The 20690-nt window shown below is 33.4% G+C and overlaps 4 protein-coding genes across 5 annotated transcripts; 2 read left to right on the top strand and 2 right to left on the bottom strand.

Annotated features, from left to right (window-relative positions):
• Positions 1-3868: 3868 nt before the first annotated feature.
• Positions 3869-5574, bottom strand: gall (galanin-like). The gene is made up of 6 exons (XM_051915227.1): positions 5429-5574; positions 5053-5136; positions 4907-4961; positions 4709-4798; positions 4504-4557; positions 3869-4406 (listed from the first exon to the last, which is right to left on the bottom strand). The coding sequence occupies exons 2-6, from the start codon at positions 5134-5136 to the stop codon at positions 4348-4350; spliced, it is 342 nt and encodes a 113-aa protein (XP_051771187.1). The 5' UTR covers positions 5429-5574; the 3' UTR covers positions 3869-4347.
• Positions 5575-8262: 2688 nt separating this feature from the next.
• On the top strand, positions 8263-15624 carry cd37 (CD37 molecule). Its single transcript, XM_051914834.1, has 9 exons — positions 8263-8362; positions 9071-9138; positions 9351-9414; positions 9531-9661; positions 9909-9983; positions 10202-10309; positions 11704-11868; positions 11957-12040; positions 14915-15624. Exons 2-9 carry the CDS (start codon positions 9073-9075, stop codon positions 14984-14986), a joined length of 765 nt encoding a protein of 254 aa, XP_051770794.1. The 5' UTR covers positions 8263-8362; positions 9071-9072; the 3' UTR covers positions 14987-15624.
• A 48-nt stretch (positions 15625-15672) lies between these two features.
• Positions 15673-18137, top strand: LOC127523765 (CD59 glycoprotein-like). 2 transcript variants are annotated; one of them, XM_051914841.1, is made up of 4 exons: positions 15673-15814; positions 15946-16017; positions 17053-17184; positions 17863-18137. In XM_051914841.1, the coding sequence occupies exons 2-4, from the start codon at positions 15969-15971 to the stop codon at positions 17958-17960; spliced, it is 279 nt and encodes a 92-aa protein (XP_051770801.1). In that variant the 5' UTR covers positions 15673-15814; positions 15946-15968; the 3' UTR covers positions 17961-18137. The 2 variants fall into 2 exon arrangements, with proteins under 2 accessions (XP_051770801.1, XP_051770800.1); XM_051914840.1 differs by having other exon boundaries at positions 15786-16017.
• Positions 18138-18559: 422 nt separating this feature from the next.
• gjz1 (gap junction protein zeta 1) lies at positions 18560-20503 on the bottom strand. The gene is made up of 2 exons (XM_051914835.1): positions 19928-20503; positions 18560-19790 (listed from the first exon to the last, which is right to left on the bottom strand). The coding sequence occupies exon 2, from the start codon at positions 19742-19744 to the stop codon at positions 19055-19057; it is 690 nt and encodes a 229-aa protein (XP_051770795.1). The 5' UTR covers positions 19745-19790; positions 19928-20503; the 3' UTR covers positions 18560-19054.
• Between the last annotated feature and the right edge of the window lie 187 nt (positions 20504-20690).

Here is a 20690-nt window from a genome sequence, read left to right as displayed (position 1 = left end):
AACAAAACAGACCATCATTGAGATCTCACAACTGAACAAAACTGACACTGAAAACTGAACGTCGTTGTAATCTTGTCACAAAACAAAAGTTTGAATCATTTCAAACTCAACTGTCATTGAAATCTCACAACGGAATAAAACTGACCATCATTAAGATCTCCTAATGGAACAAAATGGACCGTCATTGAAATCTCGCAAACGAACAAAACCGACCATTATTGAGATCTCGCAATTGGACAAAACTGACCATCATAGAGATCTCATAACTGAACCAAACTGACCATCATAGAAATCTCGTAACAGAACAAAACCAACTGTCATTAAATCTTATTAAGGAACAAAATCTCGTAGAGGAACAAAACTGACCATCACTGAAATCTCATAACCCAGCAAAATCAACCGTCATTGAAATCTCATAACCGATTAAAACCGACTGTCAATGAAATCTTGTAACGGAACAAAATCGACCATCATTGAAATCTCGTAATGGAATAAAATCAACTGTCATTAAAATCTCGTAAAAAAAAAAAAAAAAAAAAACGTCATTGAGATCTCGTAACCGAACAAAACCGGCTGTCACTGAAATCTCATAACCGAATAAAACAGACGTCATTGAAATCTCATAACCAAATAAAACTGACCGTCATTGAAATCTCGTAACGAAACAAAACCGACCTTCATTGAAATCTCATAATGAAACAAAACCGACTGTCTTTGAAATCTCATAACAGAACAAAACCGACTGACACTGAAAACCAAAATCATTGAGATCTCAGAACCCAGCAAAACCAACTGTCATTAAAATCTCGTAAAGGAACAAAAATGACTGTCATTGAGATCTCGAAACTGAACAAAACCAGCTGTCACTGAATTCTCATAACCGAATAAAACACGACATTGAAAACTCATAACCAAGTAAAACCTACCGACCGTCATTGAAATCTTGTAACAGAACAAAACCGATTGTCTTTGAGATCTCATAACAGAACAAAACCGAACTGACACTGAAAACCAACCGTCGTTGAGATCTCGGAACCCAGCAAAACCGACTGTCATTGAAATCTCATATCTCTGCAAAACCGATCGTCATTGAAGTCTGTTTCAGAACAAAATGTATTGATTGTTTTTGAATAAAAATCAGTTTTGAATCAGTTCTGTACTGATGGGTATAAAATGTTTTTTAATAAATGCTGATGCACTTTGAATAAATGTATTGATTGTTTTTGAATGTATTGAGTGTTTTAAATCTATTGATTGTTTTTGAATGTATTGAGTGTTTTAAATGTATCAATTGTTTTTGAATAAATGTATCGATGCATTTTGATTAAATGTATTGACAGTTGTTGAATGTATCAATGTGTTTTAAATATGTAGCGATTCTTTTTTAAATTGTAGTGATTCTTTCAAAAAGAAAAGTAGGGATTAATTTTTAAAAAAGCAGCGATTTATTTTCAGAAAAGTAACTATTCATTTTTAGAAAAGTGGCGATTCTTTTTTAGAAGCAATTCTTTTTATAAAAGTAGCTATTCTTTTTAGAAAAGTAACGATTCCTTTTTTTTAAAAATAGCTATTCATTTTTGAAAAAGTAGCGATTCATTTTTGAAAAGTAGCGATTCATTTTTGAAAAAGTATCTATTCCATCTTAAAGTAGCGATTCATTTTTGAAAAGTAGCTATTCATTTTTTGGGAAAAGTAGTGATTCATTTTTGAAAAGTAGCGATTCTTTTTTTCTTTTTCTTTTATCTTTTTTTTTTCTTTTTTTTGAAAAGTAGTGATTCATTTTTGAAAAGTAGCGATTCATTTTTGAAAAGTAGCGGTTCATTTTTGAAAAGTAGCGATTCATTTTTGAAAAGTATCAATTCATTTTTAAAAGTAGTGAGTCTTTTTTTAAAAGTAGCTATTCATTTTTTTGAAAGTAGTGATTCTTTTTGGGGAAAGTAGCGATTCATTTTTGAGAAGTAGCGATTCAATTTGTGAAAAGTAGCGATTCATTTTTGAAAAGTAGCGATTCAATTTTAATAAGTAGCAAGTCTTTTTTTTTTTTTTTTTGAAAAGTAGCGATTCTTTTTTAGAAAAGTAGCAGCTAATTTTTGAAAAGTAGTGATTCCTTTTTGAAAGTAGCGATTTATTTTTGAAAAGTAGCGATTCATTTTTAAAAGTAGCGATTCAATTTTAATAAGTAGCGAGACTTTTTTTGAAAAGTAGCGATTCTTTTTTTAGAAAAGTAGAAATTCATTTTTGAAAAGTAGTGATTCCTTTTTGAAAAGTAGCTATTCATTTTGGGGAAAAGTAGCGATTCATTTTTGAAAAGTAGCGATTCATTTTTGAAAAGTAGCGATTCAATTTTAATAAGTAGCAAGTCTTTTTTTTTTTGAAAAGTAGCGATTCTTTTTTAGAAAAGTAGCAGTTCATTTTTGAAAAGTAGTGATTCCTTTTTGAAAAGTAGCAATTCATTTTTAAAAGTAGCAATTCAATTTTAACAAGTAGCAAGTCTTTTTTTGAGAAGTAGCAAGTCTTTTTTTAGAAAAGTAGAAATTCATTTTTGAAAAGTAGTGATTCCTTTTTGAAAAGTAGTGATTAATTTTTGAAAAGTAACTATTCATTTTGGGGAAAAGTAGCGATTCATTTTGGAAAAAGTAATGATTCATTTTTGAAAAGTAGTGATCCTTTTAGAAAAGTAGCGATTCATTTTTGAAAAGTAGCTATTCATTTTTTGGGAAAAGTAGTGATTCATTTTTGAAAAGTAGCGATTCTTTTTTTCTTTTTCTTTTATCTTTTTTTTTCTTTTTTTTTTGAAAAGTAGCGATTCATTTTTGAAAAGTAGCGGTTCATTTTTGAAAAGTAGCGATTCATTTTTGAAAAGTGGCGATTCTTTTTGGGAAGTGTATCGATTGTTTTTGAATAACTCTAGATTGTTATTAAAGTTATGTCATTTATTACTCACGACCGACCATCATTGAAATCTCGTCACAAAACAAAACCAACAGTTTGAATCGTTTTGAACTCGACTGTCATTGAAATCTCACTGCAGAATTAAACAGACCATCATTAATGGAGCAAAACGGACTGCCATTGAAATCTCACAATTGAACAAAACCGACCATCATTGAGATCTGGAAACTGAACCAAACTGACCATCATAGAAATCTTGCAACTGTCATTAAAACCTTAGGGAACAAAACAGAGTGAGGATAAAATCTCGTAATGGAAAAAAACAGCCGTTATTGAAATCTCATAGAGGAACAAAACTGACCATATGATCAGAGATGATCGTCATATGATGAGAGATGTTGGTGCAGTGACTTAAAAGATGCTGATTCTATCCTGTGGATGGACTTTAACCAGCATCAGTTTAAATGTTCATTTTTTTGCCTTTTTGCCATTTATTATGATATGAAATATGTTGACAGGAAGCAAAATTGGAGAGAGAAGGCAGACGGGATCCGGAAAAGTCCACAAGCCTGGACTCAAACTCAGGATTCTTTATACACAACTGCACCAGATATTTAGCACACTGCCATCAGGGAGTGTGAGACTGAGCCAGTTTAATAAATATTAGACCCTAATGGGGGGGGTCTAACATTTTTTAAAAATAAAAAAATATTAAAAATATCTTATTGGTGTTCCGAAGATGAACGAAGATCTTGCGCATTTGGAAGACATGAGGGTGAGTACTTGACAGAAATTTCCTTTTAAGCATCCATTTACAAGGATGTCATTTCCTTTATCTGCCACAAGATGACGCCAAGTGTTAAATCTTTGCTCTTTATTACATTGTCTACATTTGAGATTGAAGAGAATGACATCCAAAACACATAGGACGCATTAGTATTCAAGAAATCTGGTCTGAAATAAATCTTGACCCAATTTCACTTTATTACACTTCATAGAAATATATACACACCCACTAGCCTTTAAAAGATACATTTTGGGGCAAATCTTTCGAAATTATTCTGTCACTGTGTTAGTCATACAAAATGTTTATTGGAATCAACGTACTATTAGTTTGCTAATTGTTTAAAAGTGTCTGTTTGTAAATGGCATTGGTGAAATCAACAGGTTTCATTAGTAGTTTTCACCTCTGATTGACCACCACACTGCTGCACCCATTACCACAATTTACTTTTTATATAGAATAAATATAAAAGGCTTTTTAAAACATTTGCCATGAAGTACTTTATTTAAACTCTGAAGCAGGTAATTATGCACCAACAATGGTTCTGTATAAAGTGGTGAGATGAGCCAAATCAGATTCATGTGATATTAATCCTATGCAATTTACCAGTTTTAACTACTTGTTAATGCGTAATAAATAATGATAACAAAGGATGAAAACAGAGATATCTGTTATTGCTTCATATGGCCATTAATTAAAGAGCCACTAAAATCTTCAGTCATTCCCATTTCTGAAAGAGAAAAATAGTACTTTTACTTGCCTAGAATCATAATTTTTTTCAGTAGACATAAAAGGAAACAAATCATTGAAACTATCATGAAATTCACCTTTTAATCGCAGATATGCAAGACGACCCAGCAGTGAGAGAAGATATGAATCATCTATGGAATAAGAAAAAAAATGTTCTACTTTAAAACTACTAACAATTAATTTAACAAAGAAGAATGTACTAATATTTCAGATTATTCCTTAAGGTTGGCTATTCATAATAAAACTACTAATAAGGTAATTATAAATGCTTTAAGGACTGACTGTATGAAGATGTTGGTACGCTTGAACTCTCATTCCACACGTCTCTTTTGCCCGTAGCTCTGTGTCTTACATTAAGACTTCTGTGAGCATCTGTAAGAGGAGAACCACAACATTAAAGCAATAAAACCAATATTAAATGCAGTTAAAATACACATTTGCACAAAACTCTGTCTAATTGTTTGAATGCAATGCACTTACAAGGTCCTAGTAGGTACCCAGCACTGTGTAGAGTCCAGCCTTTTTTCTCTGGATTCTGTGGGATTAATAGAGAGACCCATAAAAGAGATGATGAAAAAACAATCATCTATCTTGTTGAGCCCAAGAAGAGGTAATAGAAGATGTACCATGAGGGTCATGCCATGGATCCTTGAGAGATGTGCAGTAAAGACACAGAGTGAGATGCAGAGTAGAGCACAATTTGTCTGCATCTGTACAAAAAAAAGTACATGTAACATGTACAAGCACTGTAAAACAAACCATGTTATTTGAAAGGGGGAAAAAAGCTTATAACAATTGCTGTTGTATGTATGGGTAGGGTTAGTTAGGTGTTTACCAATGTGTAATAGCAACTAGACTGACTGAGTTTACTTTTGTGATGTTTTATAAATGTTTAAATTAAACATTTTGTTTTACCTCATTCTATAAGAAACTTTTAACACACAATCCTGATAATAGTACAGTGGTTAAAACATAAACAAACACAATGCAAATAACACTTACCTTCTAAGAGAACAGTTGCGGTTTATAAATATTAATAAAAAAAATCAGAATTCCAGAAAAAAAGAGACAGCCTGTAACCTTCAAATAACAGGGTTGCTGCAGGTGTGTGTCTGAATGAGGGACAGTCTGTCTTTTATACACCCAGCAGCATACAGCATATTAACATAATGAAACTCTATTAGTACGATGTTCATTTGTTCATTTTCCATAATTACTGGTGCTGTTTACAGAGAGGGAGGAAGGACAGAGAATGATGAGACAGAATTAATCAGACTTTTAGCAAGGTTATACAGTACAGGAGGGAAAGAGAGAAGCAATAGTTCAGTAAAATAGTGCATCTAAAAAAAATGTTTACTTGATATCTATCTATCTAATCTATCCAGTTAACAAAAATATGTTCTAAATACAGTTGTGGTCAGAATTATTGGCATTCTTGGTAAATATGATCAAAGATGACTATAAAAATAGATCTGCATTGTTTATCCCTTTTGATCTTTAATTCATAAAATTAGCAAAAATATAACCTTTCATTGAAGGAAAAGAATTGAAAGTGGGGGGAAAATCACATTATGAAATAAATGTTTTTCTCCAAAACACGTCGGTCACAATTACTGGCACCCCTAGAATTTTTTATGAGTAAAACATCTCTGAAGTATATTCCCATTCATATTTACATTTTTTAGCACACCAGGGTGACTAGGAGCATGAAATTGTTCAGCCATGACTTCCTGTTCCACGGGAGTATAAACATGAGGAAACACAAAGGCCAAATTCCCTTAATCATTCATCACAATGAGAAAAACCAAAGAATATAGTTCTGATGTGCAGCAAAAGTTTGTTGAGCTTTACAAAATAGAAAGTGGCTGTAAGAAAAAAGCTAACACATTGAAAATCCCCATTTCCACTATCAGGGCAATAATTAAGAAGTTTCAATCAACTAAAGATGTTACAAATCTGCCTGGAAGAGGACATGTGTCTAAATCGTCCTAATGTGAAGTGAGGAGGAAAGTTTGAGTGGCCAAAGACTCTCCAAGGATCACAGCTGGAGTCTCAGAAAGCCTAAAAAAAATTATCAAACAGCACCTACATCCCCACAAGTTGTTCAGGAGGGTTTCAAGAAAAATCCTCTGCTCTCATCCAGAAACAATCTCCAGCATATTCAGTTGTCAGACACAACTGGAACTTCAAACGGGACTGGCTTCTATGGTCAGATGAAACTAAAAAAAGAGCTTTTTGGCAGCAAACCCACCAGATGGGTTTGGTGCACACATGGATAAAAAAAATACTGCTGGATCTTTAATGCTGTGGGCCTATTTTTCTGCTGGAGGTCCTGGACATCTTGTTCAGATACATGGTATCATGGATTCTATCAAATACCAACAGATAAAAAAAATCAAAACCTGACTGCTTCTTCTAGAAATCCAATAATGGGCCATGATTGGATCTTCCATTGGGACAATGATCCAAAACAAACATCAAAACCAAAACAAAAATGTGTCACTGAGCACAAAATGAAGCTTCTGCCATGGTCGTCCCAGTTTCCTGACCTGAACCCTAAAGAAAATGAGTGGAGTGAACTGAAGAGAAGAAGCACCATCATGGAGCTGGGAATCTCAAGGATCTGGAGAGATTCTGTATGAAGGAATGGTCTCTTTTGTCAGGTGTTCTCCAAACTCATCAGGCATTATAGGTGAAGACTCAGAGCTGTTATCTTGGCAAAAGGAGGTTGCAAAAAGTATTGAATAAAAGGCTGCCAATAATTGTGGCCAACGTGTAAAAACATTTATAACAATTTAAAACATTTATTTCATAATGTGATTTTCCCCCACTTTCAATTCTTTTCCTTCAATGAAAGGTTAGATTTTTGCTAATTTTATGAATTAAAGATCAAAAGGATAAACAATGCAGGTTTATTTTTACAGTGATCATATTTACCAAAGGTGCCAATAATTCTGACCACAAATCAATCAATCAATCAATCTATCTATCTATCTATCTATCTATCTATCTATCTATCTATCTATCTATCTATCTGTCTGTCTGTCTGTCTGTCTGTATCTACTCTTAAACATGTGTCTCTGATCACATGAGACAATATTGAAATCCATTTCAATCCATGATGCTTTCCTCCATTTAATAACAGCACTTTGCCCTAGATATAATTACAGCACCTACTGCCCCTTTCTATCCATTAACAGGGAAGCCCTAAAACATTCCACCTAATTATCTACCACTAATTGTGCTAAAGCTGTATTTGGGGCGGGGGTGGGGGGGGACAGGCCGGTCAGGAAGCTTGTTGAAACAGGGAATGAGAGCTGAAATTTCAGGCTCCTGTGGGAGGCATAATAGTGACCTCAGATGAATTAACCTTGATCTCTGCCCCTGTGTTTCATTTTCATGCACTCATGTGCTGTTAAGAACAGGTATGCTCTTATATCTGAGGTCATTTCTTTTGTTCCCTCTCAGAAATCGATATCATGAAGTCTTAGGCACCATATGGGAATTGTTAGATGAAAACAAAACTTTTTCAGTGTTGCTTTTTTATAAATGTCAAATCAATTACATTTTCTAACTCTTGCAGCCTGTGAAAAACATGAAAACATCACAAAATGTCATAGCATGAATAATAATTTACATATTTCAAATTAAATGCTGCTAATTCAGAAAAGTAAGTGGGGATATGTGGATCTAAAAGGTGTACGAGTCTGTTACTAGGGCTGATATTTTATTTATGGTGGGTGTTCTGTACACCTGCTTTCTACTGAAGTATAGTCAGTGATGCTTTGCTTACAGGCATGAACTCTCAAGCAATACAGCGAATCAGAATTGAACATTTTATTTATGCAAAATTTATTTTTACATGATCTCATGTGAGGCTGCCACATTTCATTTACCCACCGTGTAATCTTACCGACTTTGCCCAGTTTGTTTAAGGTAAGTTTTACATCTTTATTTCTTTGGTGAAACAGTTTATTTTAGAAAGCATTATAAGACATCAGTCAGATCATTAAAATGTTTTGATAAATGCCAATTAGATGCTGATTATGTAGAAACATTGTTTATCTGAGATACGATTTCCTGAAAAAACTGATTTTATTCCATAAATGTAAAAAAAAAAAAAAAAAACTGTTTCTGGTTACAATAACATTATAAAAGGGGAGGAATAGCAAAAATCACTGGCTGTTTTAACCGTCGAACAGGATGTAATCCTATAAAAAACATGAATTTACGTAACCCCCGAAGGATATATTCTCGAACTTTCATAACAGCAAACAAAGCACTTTTGTCCCATGTGCTAGCTAGTGCTTGAATAGTTAATGCATGCCTGTGTAAAACGATAGCTTTGGTTTCGTTACCGTAGGCAAGGAAATACGAGAGTACAAGACACTTCCTGCACCCTGTTCTGTTTTTGTGCTTGAAGAGAGAAGCAGGGTTTTTTTTTTTCTTTCCGAGCAACAAATCCATATAAACAAATACAAAAACAAATTTAACACACATGCTGTTCTTAAAAAAAAGTACTGAACTGTGTGAAACCAACTTGATTTTTTTGTTCTGTGAACAATAAAAGTGGAGCAGTTCTTCTTGTCATCCTGTTTACAGTGGTTCTCAGAAGATATTTATCTATTTATTTTGTGCTTACAGATATGGCGTCTGAGTGCTGTCTCAGTCTCACCAAATACTTCCTATTTCTCTTCAACTTAATATTCTTTGTAAGTTGCATACGAGTCCTCAGACACGTTTAACTGATCCAAAATGAAATACATACCAAAAATATAAAACCCATTCAACAGCACTTTCCTTGCAGCCATATATAATACATGTTCCCTTTTTTCTCAACAAGGCAAAACTTTTACATTTTATAAAATGTGCATGTCAGCTTGCTGTTGGACTGTGTTTTTTCTTTCTTTTTTTTCTCATTTAGCTCTTAGGATCACTCCTCTTATCTATGGGACTATGGATGCTATTTTCAGAGACCAGCATTTTCAGTAAGTTTTATATTTATTTGTGTGTGGAAATCCCAGACAGTGCTGTTTTGATTCTTTGTCTATTAATGACTGTATATTGCAAACTATTAAAGCATTTTGTCTATGTTTTTTTGCAGTCACCTCCCCTCCCTACCTTTCCGTATCTCTCTTCTCCTACTTGCTGATCACCAGTGGCTCTGTGACCATGTCATTAGGCTTCCTAGGATGTCTGGGTTCTCTGAAGACTGTCAAATGTCTGCTGGCAATTGTGAGTTTTCAGAGAAACAAAACATGATTGATGTGACTGATTTGAGATTTGTGTCATTTAACATACTCTTTAACCTTAAAAATAGGTTATTTGTTAGAACAACTCCTAAAATGTTATGAGCCTAGTACTAGTCACCAGCCTCTTGGGAATTGTGTATGTTCTTGGTACTTGTGTTTGTAATGCAGAAGTAAGTTGATCTGCTCCACTGAGCTGTAGCAGTATTAAAATGAGCTTCGTTTATCTGCAGTATTTCATCCTGCTCACAGTTCTTCTTGCGGCTCAGATAGTGGGTGGGGTTCTTTTCTACACCCAGAAGAATCAGGTAACTCAAGCATGCAGATCTGCAGTCCCACCCTGTTTGGCGTTGGGCTTTTTATACACATCCAGCACATTACTTAATTAATCATCTTTGGTGTCAAGCTTTTAATCAGTATGATTGATTTCCATTTTTGAAATGTTATATGTCTATGAAGCCAATATTTCAGATAAAATCATGACCAAAACATCTTTAACTTGTTTTCTCCCCTCACTCTTAATCAGTTGGTCGATTCACTAGAGGACAATACTCTTAATCTAATAAAAACATTTGGAAGAAATGACTCCAGTCTCCAGCGTTTTAAAAAGACTCTAGAGTACATTCAGATGACGGTGAGAGAAACAGTACAGCAGACATCAACACATGGCAGTACACAACAAAAAGAAAATTATATATAAAAAAACTTTACGTAAAACTGACTACATTTTTCCTTTGCAAGCTTTTACACTCAGTTTTTTCAAGTACATTTCACACATGGAATTAAGTAAAAGTAACAAAGTGAATGAGTTTTTGATTTTATTTAATCCATCTTAATTTTAGGCATTTATAGTTTGTCACTGAACTGACGTTAAAGGGATAGTTCACACAAAAATGAAAATTCTGTCATTAATTACTCTCCCTCATATTATTCCAAACCCGTAAGACTTGTGTTCATCTTTGGAACTCAAATGAAAATATTTTTAATGAAATCTGAGAGATTTCTGTTCCTCCATTGACAGCCTACGCAACTACCACTTTCAAGGCCCAGAAAGGTAGTAAAGACATCATAAAAGTAATCCACGTAATTCCGGTGGTTTAACTTAAATTTTATGAAGCAACGCAAATGCTTTGTTTGCGCAAAAAACAAACAAACAAACAAACAAAAAAAAAACATAATATACCACTTTATTTACAAAATATTAGTTAATCTCCAATGTGCATTCATGAGAGCACTATGATGTATGTGTGTTGTGTTGAAGCGTGAATCTGATGTGAGAGCAGACATTGCATGAACATGCGTTGGAGATTAATATTTTGTAAATAAAGTGGTAAATTATGGGTTATGGGCACTCACGTCACTTCATAAAATTGAAGTTAAACCACTGGAATCACATGGATTACTTTAAAGATGTCTTTACTACCTTTCTGGGGCTTGAAAGTGGTAGTTGCGTAGGCTGTCAATGGAACTCCCATATTTCATTAAAAAGATCTTCATTTCTGTTCTGAAGATGAACGAATGGTTTGGAATGACATGAGGGTGAGTAAATGATGACAGAATTTTTGGGTGAACTAACCCTTTAATGCCACAAAAATTATTCATGTAGTCCTGACGCAAATTGGTTTTACATATGTAAGTGAGCTGAACAGAATTAAATCAAGCAATTGTGTTGCTTTAGCTCATTTTAATTAATTGAACAAGCAGCAAAAATGATTTTTTCCCCCAGTGTATATGCCAGGGATCAGAGCAGTTTCGGCCCACTTTTGGATAACACATCTCATTCAGCTTATAAAATTTTAAGAGAAGGTGTTTGACTACAAAAATAGCTTTCTTGAAGATGCAATATTTCTAAAATAGAGCTCTAGATAAAATGATCAGCATAATACATGCCACGTGTACATAATGCATAATACATGCTACAGGCCAGAGGTGCTGTTATATGCCATGATATCAGTAGAACTTGAAAGCAAACTTTGACAATTATTGCTAAGTCTGAAACAAAATACCATCTCCATTATATCTTTGCAGACCGAATGCTGTGGTTGGCATGGGAAACTTGACTGGGGGGATTCTATACCTTGTTCCTGCGTCTACCTAGCAATTAGCAATGCCACTGTCAATGCAACACAAGCATGTTCATGTTTCTCAAATGTTTCCATTTCGAATAACACTGTATGCTCGATTTATGAACAGGTACGGTTTCAACTCTGCCCTGTAATCATTTTGTAAATTGTGTTCCAACATAACAAATTGAGTTGTACCTCTTTTCTCTCTCTCAAAGAGTTGCAGTGACAAGATAAAAACATGGCTGGAAGAAAATCTTCTCTTGATTTTGGTGGTTATTTTGGCCATTTCTGTGGTGGAGGTAAGCAAGCTGTCACCAAACACATTAAACCCAATTCAGAATTAGAGGTAATGAGAATAAATTTAGTATAACAGGAGCAATTAATGGTGTTGATGAAGGTTTTATTTCCCACCTCTGGCCATATGTCTCATAGTGTCTTCAGTGGATTTGTCTGGTATCTTATTGTTGCCTTAATCGCACACACCGTTGCTGCCCCAAAAGGTCACATGGCAGCCACATTCAGCTGTCCAGGTCTCTGTTTGTGACTAGTGTGGTGTCATTTTTGCATGGATGTACAGTTAATGTATAGTTGGTATCACCCATAAAGTCTGGAATACAATACACACATTTTAAAACACTTGGCATCATACACTTGCCAACTTTGTAAATGGTTACAAAGAAAAACTGGACTTCATACAATGACTGAGGATCACACAAAATAAGATTACCAAACACTACCAACCCTTACGAAAAAGAAGTTTATTCAAGTGTTCCATTAGTATACTTCTTTTAAACTAAAAACAAAAAAGCACACTTTCAGTCTACTTTTTATGTACTTTTCAGAATTATACTTTACGTACTTATCAGAAATATACTTAAAATTGCACTTAAGTATACTTGACTAATACTGACAGAAAAGTCTAAGTATATTTGGCCTATACTTGGACTCAGTCTTTTGATCAAAATATACTTAAAAGTATAATTAAGTATTCAAAGTATACTTAGGCTAAATATAGTATAGTAGGCTAAATATATTTTTAATAATATATATATTTTTTTAACATAGTTAAACATAGTTTTTTAACGTAGTCTTATAAACTTACATTGTTTGAAAATATTGATTTATAAAGAAAACAGATATGTTCCCAATTCTGAGTATCTGCATTTTTTGTAGGCTACTCCACTGGTAGTGTACATAGGAATTTACTTCAAATCTACTTTACTCTTTCCCGTCCACCGACTGAATTTTTCTAGCTATCCATGTTTTAATTTTTGTACGGTAGGGGGCGCTATTACGCATCTTCTAGTACAGAATCTTCGATCAAAACACAGGAAAAGAAGAAGCTGAAGCAAGTGATAGAAGATTGCTTACGCAAATGTAAAATAACGCAATCATCAAACATTAAACTGCATTTAAATCACAACTGCCTAATGTTACTGAAAGAAATGATGAACCCATAATAAGGAAACGACTGTGAAGCTTTGGGGGTGTTAATGGACTCGATCTACTCCATCTGTGTTTTGATCATCATTCTGAATCTGATCCAGGCATAGTCTTTGACAAAAAATTCTATTTTCTCAACTTTTTGTTTGAAATGTTGCCTTTCTTTATTAAACTTAGCCACATTCAAGTGTTGATAAAAAGGATGCATGCAATAAAATGTTTTTAAAATTAAAGTACAGTTAAAGATATATTTCAGTATAAAAAAATTAACAACTAAATTGGAACATAGTAGTATACTGAAAGTGCAAAAATAATATATAAATAGTAAACTATAAGTATGATGTTATGTTCACTTAAAGAAAACTAGTTGTGCACTTAAAGTTTACTACTGTTACACTTATAGTACACTTACACGTATACTTTATTTGGGCCAATTTAGTCAGAAGCAGTATTGAAATAGTACATTTACAAGTTTACTACTAGTACACATTGATATTAGTATATTTACTACATAAAGTATACTTAAAAATATACTTGAACATTACTTAAGTAGGCTATACTTCATAAAATGAACTTCTTTTTCGTAAGGGAAACTTTCAAGTCCTTCTGAACAAAACAAACGGTATTCCAGCTTTAAGGGGTTTGTTATTAATTTTGGAATAACAAAATACTGAGTGAACATTATCCCACTTATTACACAGCTTCTCACAAATATAAATGCGTGGACATGAAATATTGATTAGAAATTATTGTATAATCTTACCTGTATATTATCTTAAATCTTCCGTTAAGGAATAAAAAAGTACACTAAACATGCAAATCAATTGGCCTAGCAGTAAGATGAACACTGCAATTAAAACTGAAGTTCCTATTTAAAAAAAAAAAAAAAGATGATAACTGAGACTGAAGATTGAGTTAGTTGCATTTCTTTGAAACAAAAGAGAGTGGTAAAATTAGCAAAATTTCATGCAGGGGCAAAAAAGATCCATCATCTATAATGTCAATCGATGTATGAATCATCAACAGAACACAATGCAAAAGCTGCTTGGATAAAACTTTCGCCCTGCAAATGGATTCCTGTTAAAACAACTGAATTCTGGCTGCGGAAATGCGCCAAACAATGGTAAATATGACCGCAGCTTAATACTAGCCCGGATGAGCGGACTGAAGTGTTGCTATGGACAATGGTGAACATTACGAAATTTCTGACCGCTGAATGCTGCGATTGATCAGAATTGAGTATTGTAGAGTGCTGTGTAATATGTTTTGTTATAGTTAATGCATGGTTCTGCTTGGTGTGGAAATGACATATTAACCAATGAACAGTATTGTTTCTCAGATTAGACATACAGCGCTATGGTCTTACTTTTGGCTGTATTAAATTTTCATACGGTTTTGTTACTGTGTGACTTTGTTTTGTGAGCTCAGAGTTGCAGAATATGATTGTACAAAGGTCTCAGTGGTTACTTTTAATTGTATCTTTCCTCACAGAGATTTCACTGTGGAATACTGGCAAGGTATATGTTGTTTGTGCTGTTATAATAGTAGCCTAGTGTGTGGTGTGAAGATTCGTCCATTGGCTTGGTCGCAGCATTTGAATCTGCAATGTTTTACCAAAATCGTTAATTGAGGGCATTGCCATAATTAGATATTATATTATTAATGGTTAACTGAATGGTTGATCCATGGATGGTCCATTTATGAAAAATATCTTTCATTCTTTTTTGCAGATATGTGGTATGATCCTTTCGATGTGTCTGTATAAAGAGGGTTCTGTGGACTACAACACAATTTTATACTAAGGTGACCAGGATCAGTGAGGGGAAAACATCAAGTATTCATTTTCTGTCATTCATAAATTTGATGTTTTGTTGATGACTTTTTAAATGAGATTGTTATTTTTCTGTAAGGTATTTGATTGTTTTTATACAGATATTTTTTTCTCTAAAAGACAGTCACTTGTTGATTTTCCTTGTTATTCAGATGTGTGTTATAGTTTTTTTCTGGTATTTGTTTATAAAACATAAAATTAATTTAAACCTGATAATGATATAAACTTTAATTTCTTGATTCTCAAAATTTGTGCATTGTTCAGTTTAGCCATCGGGTAAGAAAGGACTGGGAACATTAGGGTGTGACAGTGTAATATTTCACCATTGTTGTTCACACAAAGCAAATGACCTCAATACTGTGGCAATGTGTGAGATACTGTTTTCATAATCATGCTTTTTATATCTAAAATATGTAACTTAAATTGTTCTTACATGCTGTTTTTATGTAAGATGACAACAAGTATTATATATTAGCAATTTTAAAAGTAAAAGTAAAAGTAATTAGATTTAAGTAACATGTGTAAAGTGTGTCCAAATACCCTTGAAAAACAGGGTAATTGTAATAAAACTGTTTCTAAAGGAAATAAAACATTTGATTATATTATAAAGTTTGTTTTATGTTATAATGACTATATGTGTTTATTTAAACTGAGGATGTAAATGGTACATAGGACATGTAATACCCCATAGCAAGTTATTGTTAGGGCAGGGAGGAGGGCACTTGCTATCAGGTGTCATATATATATATATACATGCTGTATTCATCTCTGTGATTAATTCTTGGGCAAGACTAAGAAGGTAAGAAAGATATTATATCAGACTACAGTATTTCTTTACAGCAATTTTAGTCTTCATGCATAAATATATTGATTTTACATGTATTTTTTTTTTTCCATATTTAATCACTCATTATCATTAATTTCTGTCAGTTTGAAAAAGAAAGAAAGAAAAGATGGGATCCCGCACATTGGTTCTGATCATGATCTTAAGTGCCCTCTGTGGTGAGTGGAAAACAATTTTGACTGTTTTCAGAATTTCTTTGTAATACAATTAAAGTAAACAGGTTGTGCTTTTTATAATATCAGGTAATTAAAAAAAAAAAAAATATATATATATATATATATATATATATATATATATATATATATATGGCAAAACACTAATCTTTTAATTCTCTTAACCACAAGTGATTAGTCAGGACATTGGCAAAATTTAAGTAAATGCACAACTTAAAAAGCCATTGCTGTCTAAGAAAAACATCAAAGACAGAAACAAGTTTTTGGCAGAATATTGGAAGTTGTGTGTGGAGTGATGAATCACAATGAAACACGAGTTGCATGGTGATGCTCCAGAGCGTTGTCTTCGACAATCTGCTGAGAAATATATAATAACTGCATCTCTAACACAGTGAAGCATGGAGGGGAGAGGTGTCATTGTGTGGGGAGCTTTTTTAGCTGCTGGTGTTGGTGAGCTATTTCACCGTGAAAAGTCATTTAATGCTTTGGAGTACAGGAGAATATTGCAGAATGGCTTGATTCCCAGAAATTAAAATTTATCTAATTTATGATCAGATGTTATTTTCAACAAGACAATGCTCATGCTCAAATTGCAGAGACAACCAAGAAGTGGCTTGAGAACAAGTCCATCAGGCTCATGTTTTGGCCTGGTCGGATTTGAACCCTATAGTGAATATTTGGTCTCACATTAAACTCAAACGAACTGGAAGACATTTTTTTTAATTACTCATTAACTGTTTGAAGCCATTAACATTGAGTGGAACAACACTGACTCTTCTTCCTGTAAAAAGCTGTCTGCAAGTTGGGGAAGGCTATTCTATGCCAAATTACTTTATCTAATTTCCTGGCCATTGATTATATATATATATATTATTCTGAATTGTAAGATATTTTTTCCTATAATTGTAAGAAAATATAGTAGATTGCTATAATGAAATCAGCACACAGCAGAAGCTTTTTATTATTATTATTTTCCCATCACAATGATAAAGATACATTTCAAAATTGTGATCTTATTAGTTGCACAGGCACTGAGGTGCAACTACTGCAGGAAGATCAACAAAGAAGAACCCAACTGTAATGAGATTGAGGAGAGAGAATGCAGCAGTGGTCTCGATACCTGCATTAGGATCAGAATGCATGCTCCAGCCTGTGAGTTGACCGTATTCATTTCCTCAGATGCTAAATCAGAAAAAATTGGATAGTGCCTTACTTAAAGGGATAGTTCACCAAAAGATGAAAATTATACCATGATTTACTCACCCTCAAGCCATCCTAGGTGTATATGGAGAAAGAAGGCCTTTATTAACCTGTTAGCATTCCACTGTATCGCTCGTGGTACACATAAGGTCTCTTTTGATTTTTTTCTATATGATTTTTTGAACTTATTTTGATACAACACCAATGTATTAGGTTTCTGGTTCAAATTTAATTGCTTCATGTTAAATTGACTTGAAACGATTACTTTTTGACTTAACTTGATGTTTTCATATTAAAATAACATGTTTCAATCAAGTAAACTCAACCAGGACTTATTATAAAGCTTGGAGGAGCAAGGATATTTTTAAATATATCTCCGATTGTGTTCATATGAAAGAAGATCATATACACCTGTTGGCTTGAGGGTGAGTAAATCATGGGGTAATTTTCAATTTTGGGTGAACTAACCCTTTAAGTACTGCAGATTACGGTTCATGTGTAAACCTGAGATACAGGTGCATCTTAATGATAAACTGATGAAGTCTAATGACAGTATTATTTTCAACCAGAGTATTATTTTTCAACCCAAGAGCCTTTTGTGAAAGCTATTGTGTGCATTTCTTTTTGTAGACGGTGAGGTGCGCAGATGTGCCAAAGCTAAGGAGTGTGATTATGTTGTGCCTCCTCAGGTGGAGAGATACTGCTGCAGCACAGACCTCTGCAACTGATCTGCTATTATCAGCCATATATATATATATATTGCCATATGGTCTGTGATTATCTTATGCTACTTAAAATGCTCAAAACATACAGCTAACATAATTATTAATGTTCCAACAATTAATATATGTGTACATTTCAGTAGAGATATTATAAAGAAATAAATTCTGGCCAGCAAAATAAAATTCTTTGTGTTTTCTGAAACATTTTTATATTGTGTACTGTCGGAGATTTGAAAAGAACAAGTTGAACAGCTCAGTCAGCATTCACACAAAAAGATATGGACACACAAAAAATGACTTATCACCCAGCCCGAACACCACATAACTGCAGACACAGAAACACCATGCAAAGCCAAAAAGCATTTTCTTAACACATTTTTGTTCTAGCACTGCAAAAAATATCTTTCTTACTATAGTTTTTTGTTTTTTAAATAGTCAAAATTAAGTGACTTTATGCTTAAAACAAGAACAAATATCAATCAATGGTGTAAGAAAAATAATAGTTTTCCCTTTGACAAGTTTATTTTTCTGACCCAACACTGGGAAATATAAATTATATATATATATATAAAGTTATTGAAAAAAAAATTACAAATTCAATCACATTAAATAAAGATTTGGTTACACTTTATTTTAGCTGCCTAACTACTATGTACTTACATCAAAAAATAAGTATAATAAACTTATTTTGTTCGTATTGTATTGCGAAACACATTTGCTGCTATTGAGGTGGGTTAGGGACAGGTTTGGTGGTATGGGTAGATTTAAGAGAAGGGTCAACGGTGTAATTATAGATGTAATTAATTACAGCTGTAATTACATGCAGGTATTTTAAAAATACAAATACAATGTAAAATCATGTACATACACAATAAGTGCACTGTAACAAATTATAAATTTAAATGTTAGTACATAGTAGTTAAAGACACTTAATATAAAGTGGAACCAAAAATACAATCATATTAATTACAATATTGGGCACAGTAAGTCATAATGAAGCATTTCAGAAATTTAAAAAAAAAAAAAAAAAAAAAAAACGGAACAGTTGCATTAATGCTATTAATATGCTTGTGTTCACCAAGAACCTTTTGTTAACCATTTCAGAGATAGTGGCCTATTGAGTAGAAAAAAAATCCACTGCTTGTAATAATAACCAGGGCAGATACAAACAGCAGTGCATAAACAGACATTGTCTTTTCTGCTGCTCCTCGGACCACACACTGCTGTACTGAACATCCTTTAAAACTTAACTCACAAACATAAACCGACTCATTCAATTTAGGCAGAACCCAGAACAGCAAGATATACACGAACAAAACCTCCACTACAATCCGCAGAATCAAGCTGAACAGGTACACCACCAGACTGCTTTTGCTCTTGTGGAGGTCTATCATCATCCTACCACCAACAGTCACGGTGGGATCAATGGCACCTCCCTGCTCGCTTCCAGATTCCATTTCTCTCTCTTTTTTCTTCTGGAATGAAGATCGAAGATGGGAAGAAAAAAGCTCCATGAGAAGGACCGAGAGCACAAGAAGGATGAAGAGGAAATGCCATGCCATCACTATAGAACGGTCAAAGTGTTTATTAAAGCAAGCTCTATTGCAGAACTGTGAACTGTTGTTACAGATGAAATCGTCATTTAGGCTTTTCCATGGAAACTGAGCCAGAAAGATGGTCACAAGGCGGATGCAGAGCAAGCCGAACCACATGGTGCGACCTTTATAGGTGGCGGTGGAGTCCACCGCAGTACGGAGGATTGGGATGAGCCCGGTGACTATCGCTGCCATCGCTCTCTAGGGTGGATTCTTTTTTTTTATACAAATCAGAATGTATCTGCGCACACATAAAAAATGGACAATTTTCAATTAGTTATATTAAAAATACACTATTTGGTACATTGTGTGATACATTAACATAATTTCAAAACAGCAGTGTGGAATTTTTTTTTAAAGAACATAAACCAAACATACCTTTTTTAGAGGGAATGTGGTGTTTGTCCAGTGCTGAAGTTGTTGTAATTTTTGAGCTTCACTAAATATATAGCCTGCTAAACTGTATGTGTCATCAAAAATGGTTTCTCACACATCTGGTCTTTTCTTAACTTTTTTTTCTTCACTTTGGGTTAGGGCCTAAGATATCAAATGCAAGTTTTTGTCTTGAACTATAATATTTAACACAGTTTAAATGTTAAAATTTGAATACAAGGGCATTCATCACCACTGGTTAACATTTTTGACACACCTACTAATTATAAATAATAATAGTTTAATAACTTCTTACCACAATTTATATAAACAGCATAATCAAAGTCATCATACCTATGAAACTTGTTGGCTGCTTTCTTTCATCATCCATGCCTACTCATCCATTTATTTAATTAAAAAATAAATAAATAAATAAATACATTTAAAAAAATGTAAATTTTGTATAGAAAGACATATCTAGGTACTACTTATATTTGTCAACAAACATTTTTAAAATCATAGGAATCAATACTTGATTAAGTGTGTCCAAACTTGTGACTGATATTGTAAATGAAACCATTTTTAAATATCTTGAATATCACAATACACCAAACAGCCAAAAATCCATAAAGTAAAATTTAGCTTAGGACAATGGGGGTACAGATAAAGAACAAGAGGCGATATTGTTTAACTTTATAGCATTACAGCGTGTCCAAGAAATAATCACTGTTATATTTACCACCACATACACTGGTTTATTGCTTTAAAA

This window comes from Ctenopharyngodon idella, chromosome 12, assembly GCF_019924925.1.
Source record: "Ctenopharyngodon idella isolate HZGC_01 chromosome 12, HZGC01, whole genome shotgun sequence".
Lineage (NCBI taxonomy): Eukaryota > Metazoa > Chordata > Actinopteri > Cypriniformes > Xenocyprididae > Ctenopharyngodon > Ctenopharyngodon idella.
Note: the sequence above shows the minus strand (reverse complement) of the source record. Positions and strands in the feature narration are given on the sequence as shown.

What these genes read in the sequence shown, in the direction of transcription:
- LOC127523765 (XM_051914841.1), top strand. Translation starts at nt 15,969, where the DNA reads ATGGGATCCCGCACATTGGTTCTGATCATGATCTTAAGTGCCCTCTGT. An exon ending in GATCTTAAGTGCCCTCTGTG is followed by an intron (nt 16,018 to 17,052) that starts GTGAGTGGAAAA and finishes TGATCTTATTAG; the next exon opens with TTGCACAGGCACTGAGGTGC. An exon ending in CAGAATGCATGCTCCAGCCT is followed by an intron (nt 17,185 to 17,862) that starts GTGAGTTGACCG and finishes TTCTTTTTGTAG; the next exon opens with ACGGTGAGGTGCGCAGATGT.
- gjz1 (XM_051914835.1), bottom strand. Translation starts at nt 19,744, where the DNA reads ATGGCAGCGATAGTCACCGGGCTCATCCCAATCCTCCGTACTGCGGTG.
- cd37 (XM_051914834.1), top strand. Translation starts at nt 9,073, where the DNA reads ATGGCGTCTGAGTGCTGTCTCAGTCTCACCAAATACTTCCTATTTCTC. An exon ending in TCAAATGTCTGCTGGCAATT is followed by an intron (nt 9,662 to 9,908) that starts GTGAGTTTTCAG and finishes GTTTATCTGCAG; the next exon opens with TATTTCATCCTGCTCACAGT. An exon ending in TGGCCATTTCTGTGGTGGAG is followed by an intron (nt 12,041 to 14,914) that starts GTAAGCAAGCTG and finishes TCTTTTTTGCAG; the next exon opens with ATATGTGGTATGATCCTTTC.
- gall (XM_051915227.1), bottom strand. Translation starts at nt 5,136, where the DNA reads ATGCAGACAAATTGTGCTCTACTCTGCATCTCACTCTGTGTCTTTACT. An exon ending in TGGGTACCTACTAGGACCTT is followed by an intron (nt 4,799 to 4,906) that starts GTAAGTGCATTG and finishes CTCCTCTTACAG; the next exon opens with ATGCTCACAGAAGTCTTAAT. An exon ending in CGTACCAACATCTTCATACA is followed by an intron (nt 4,558 to 4,708) that starts GTCAGTCCTTAA and finishes CTTATTCCATAG; the next exon opens with ATGATTCATATCTTCTCTCA.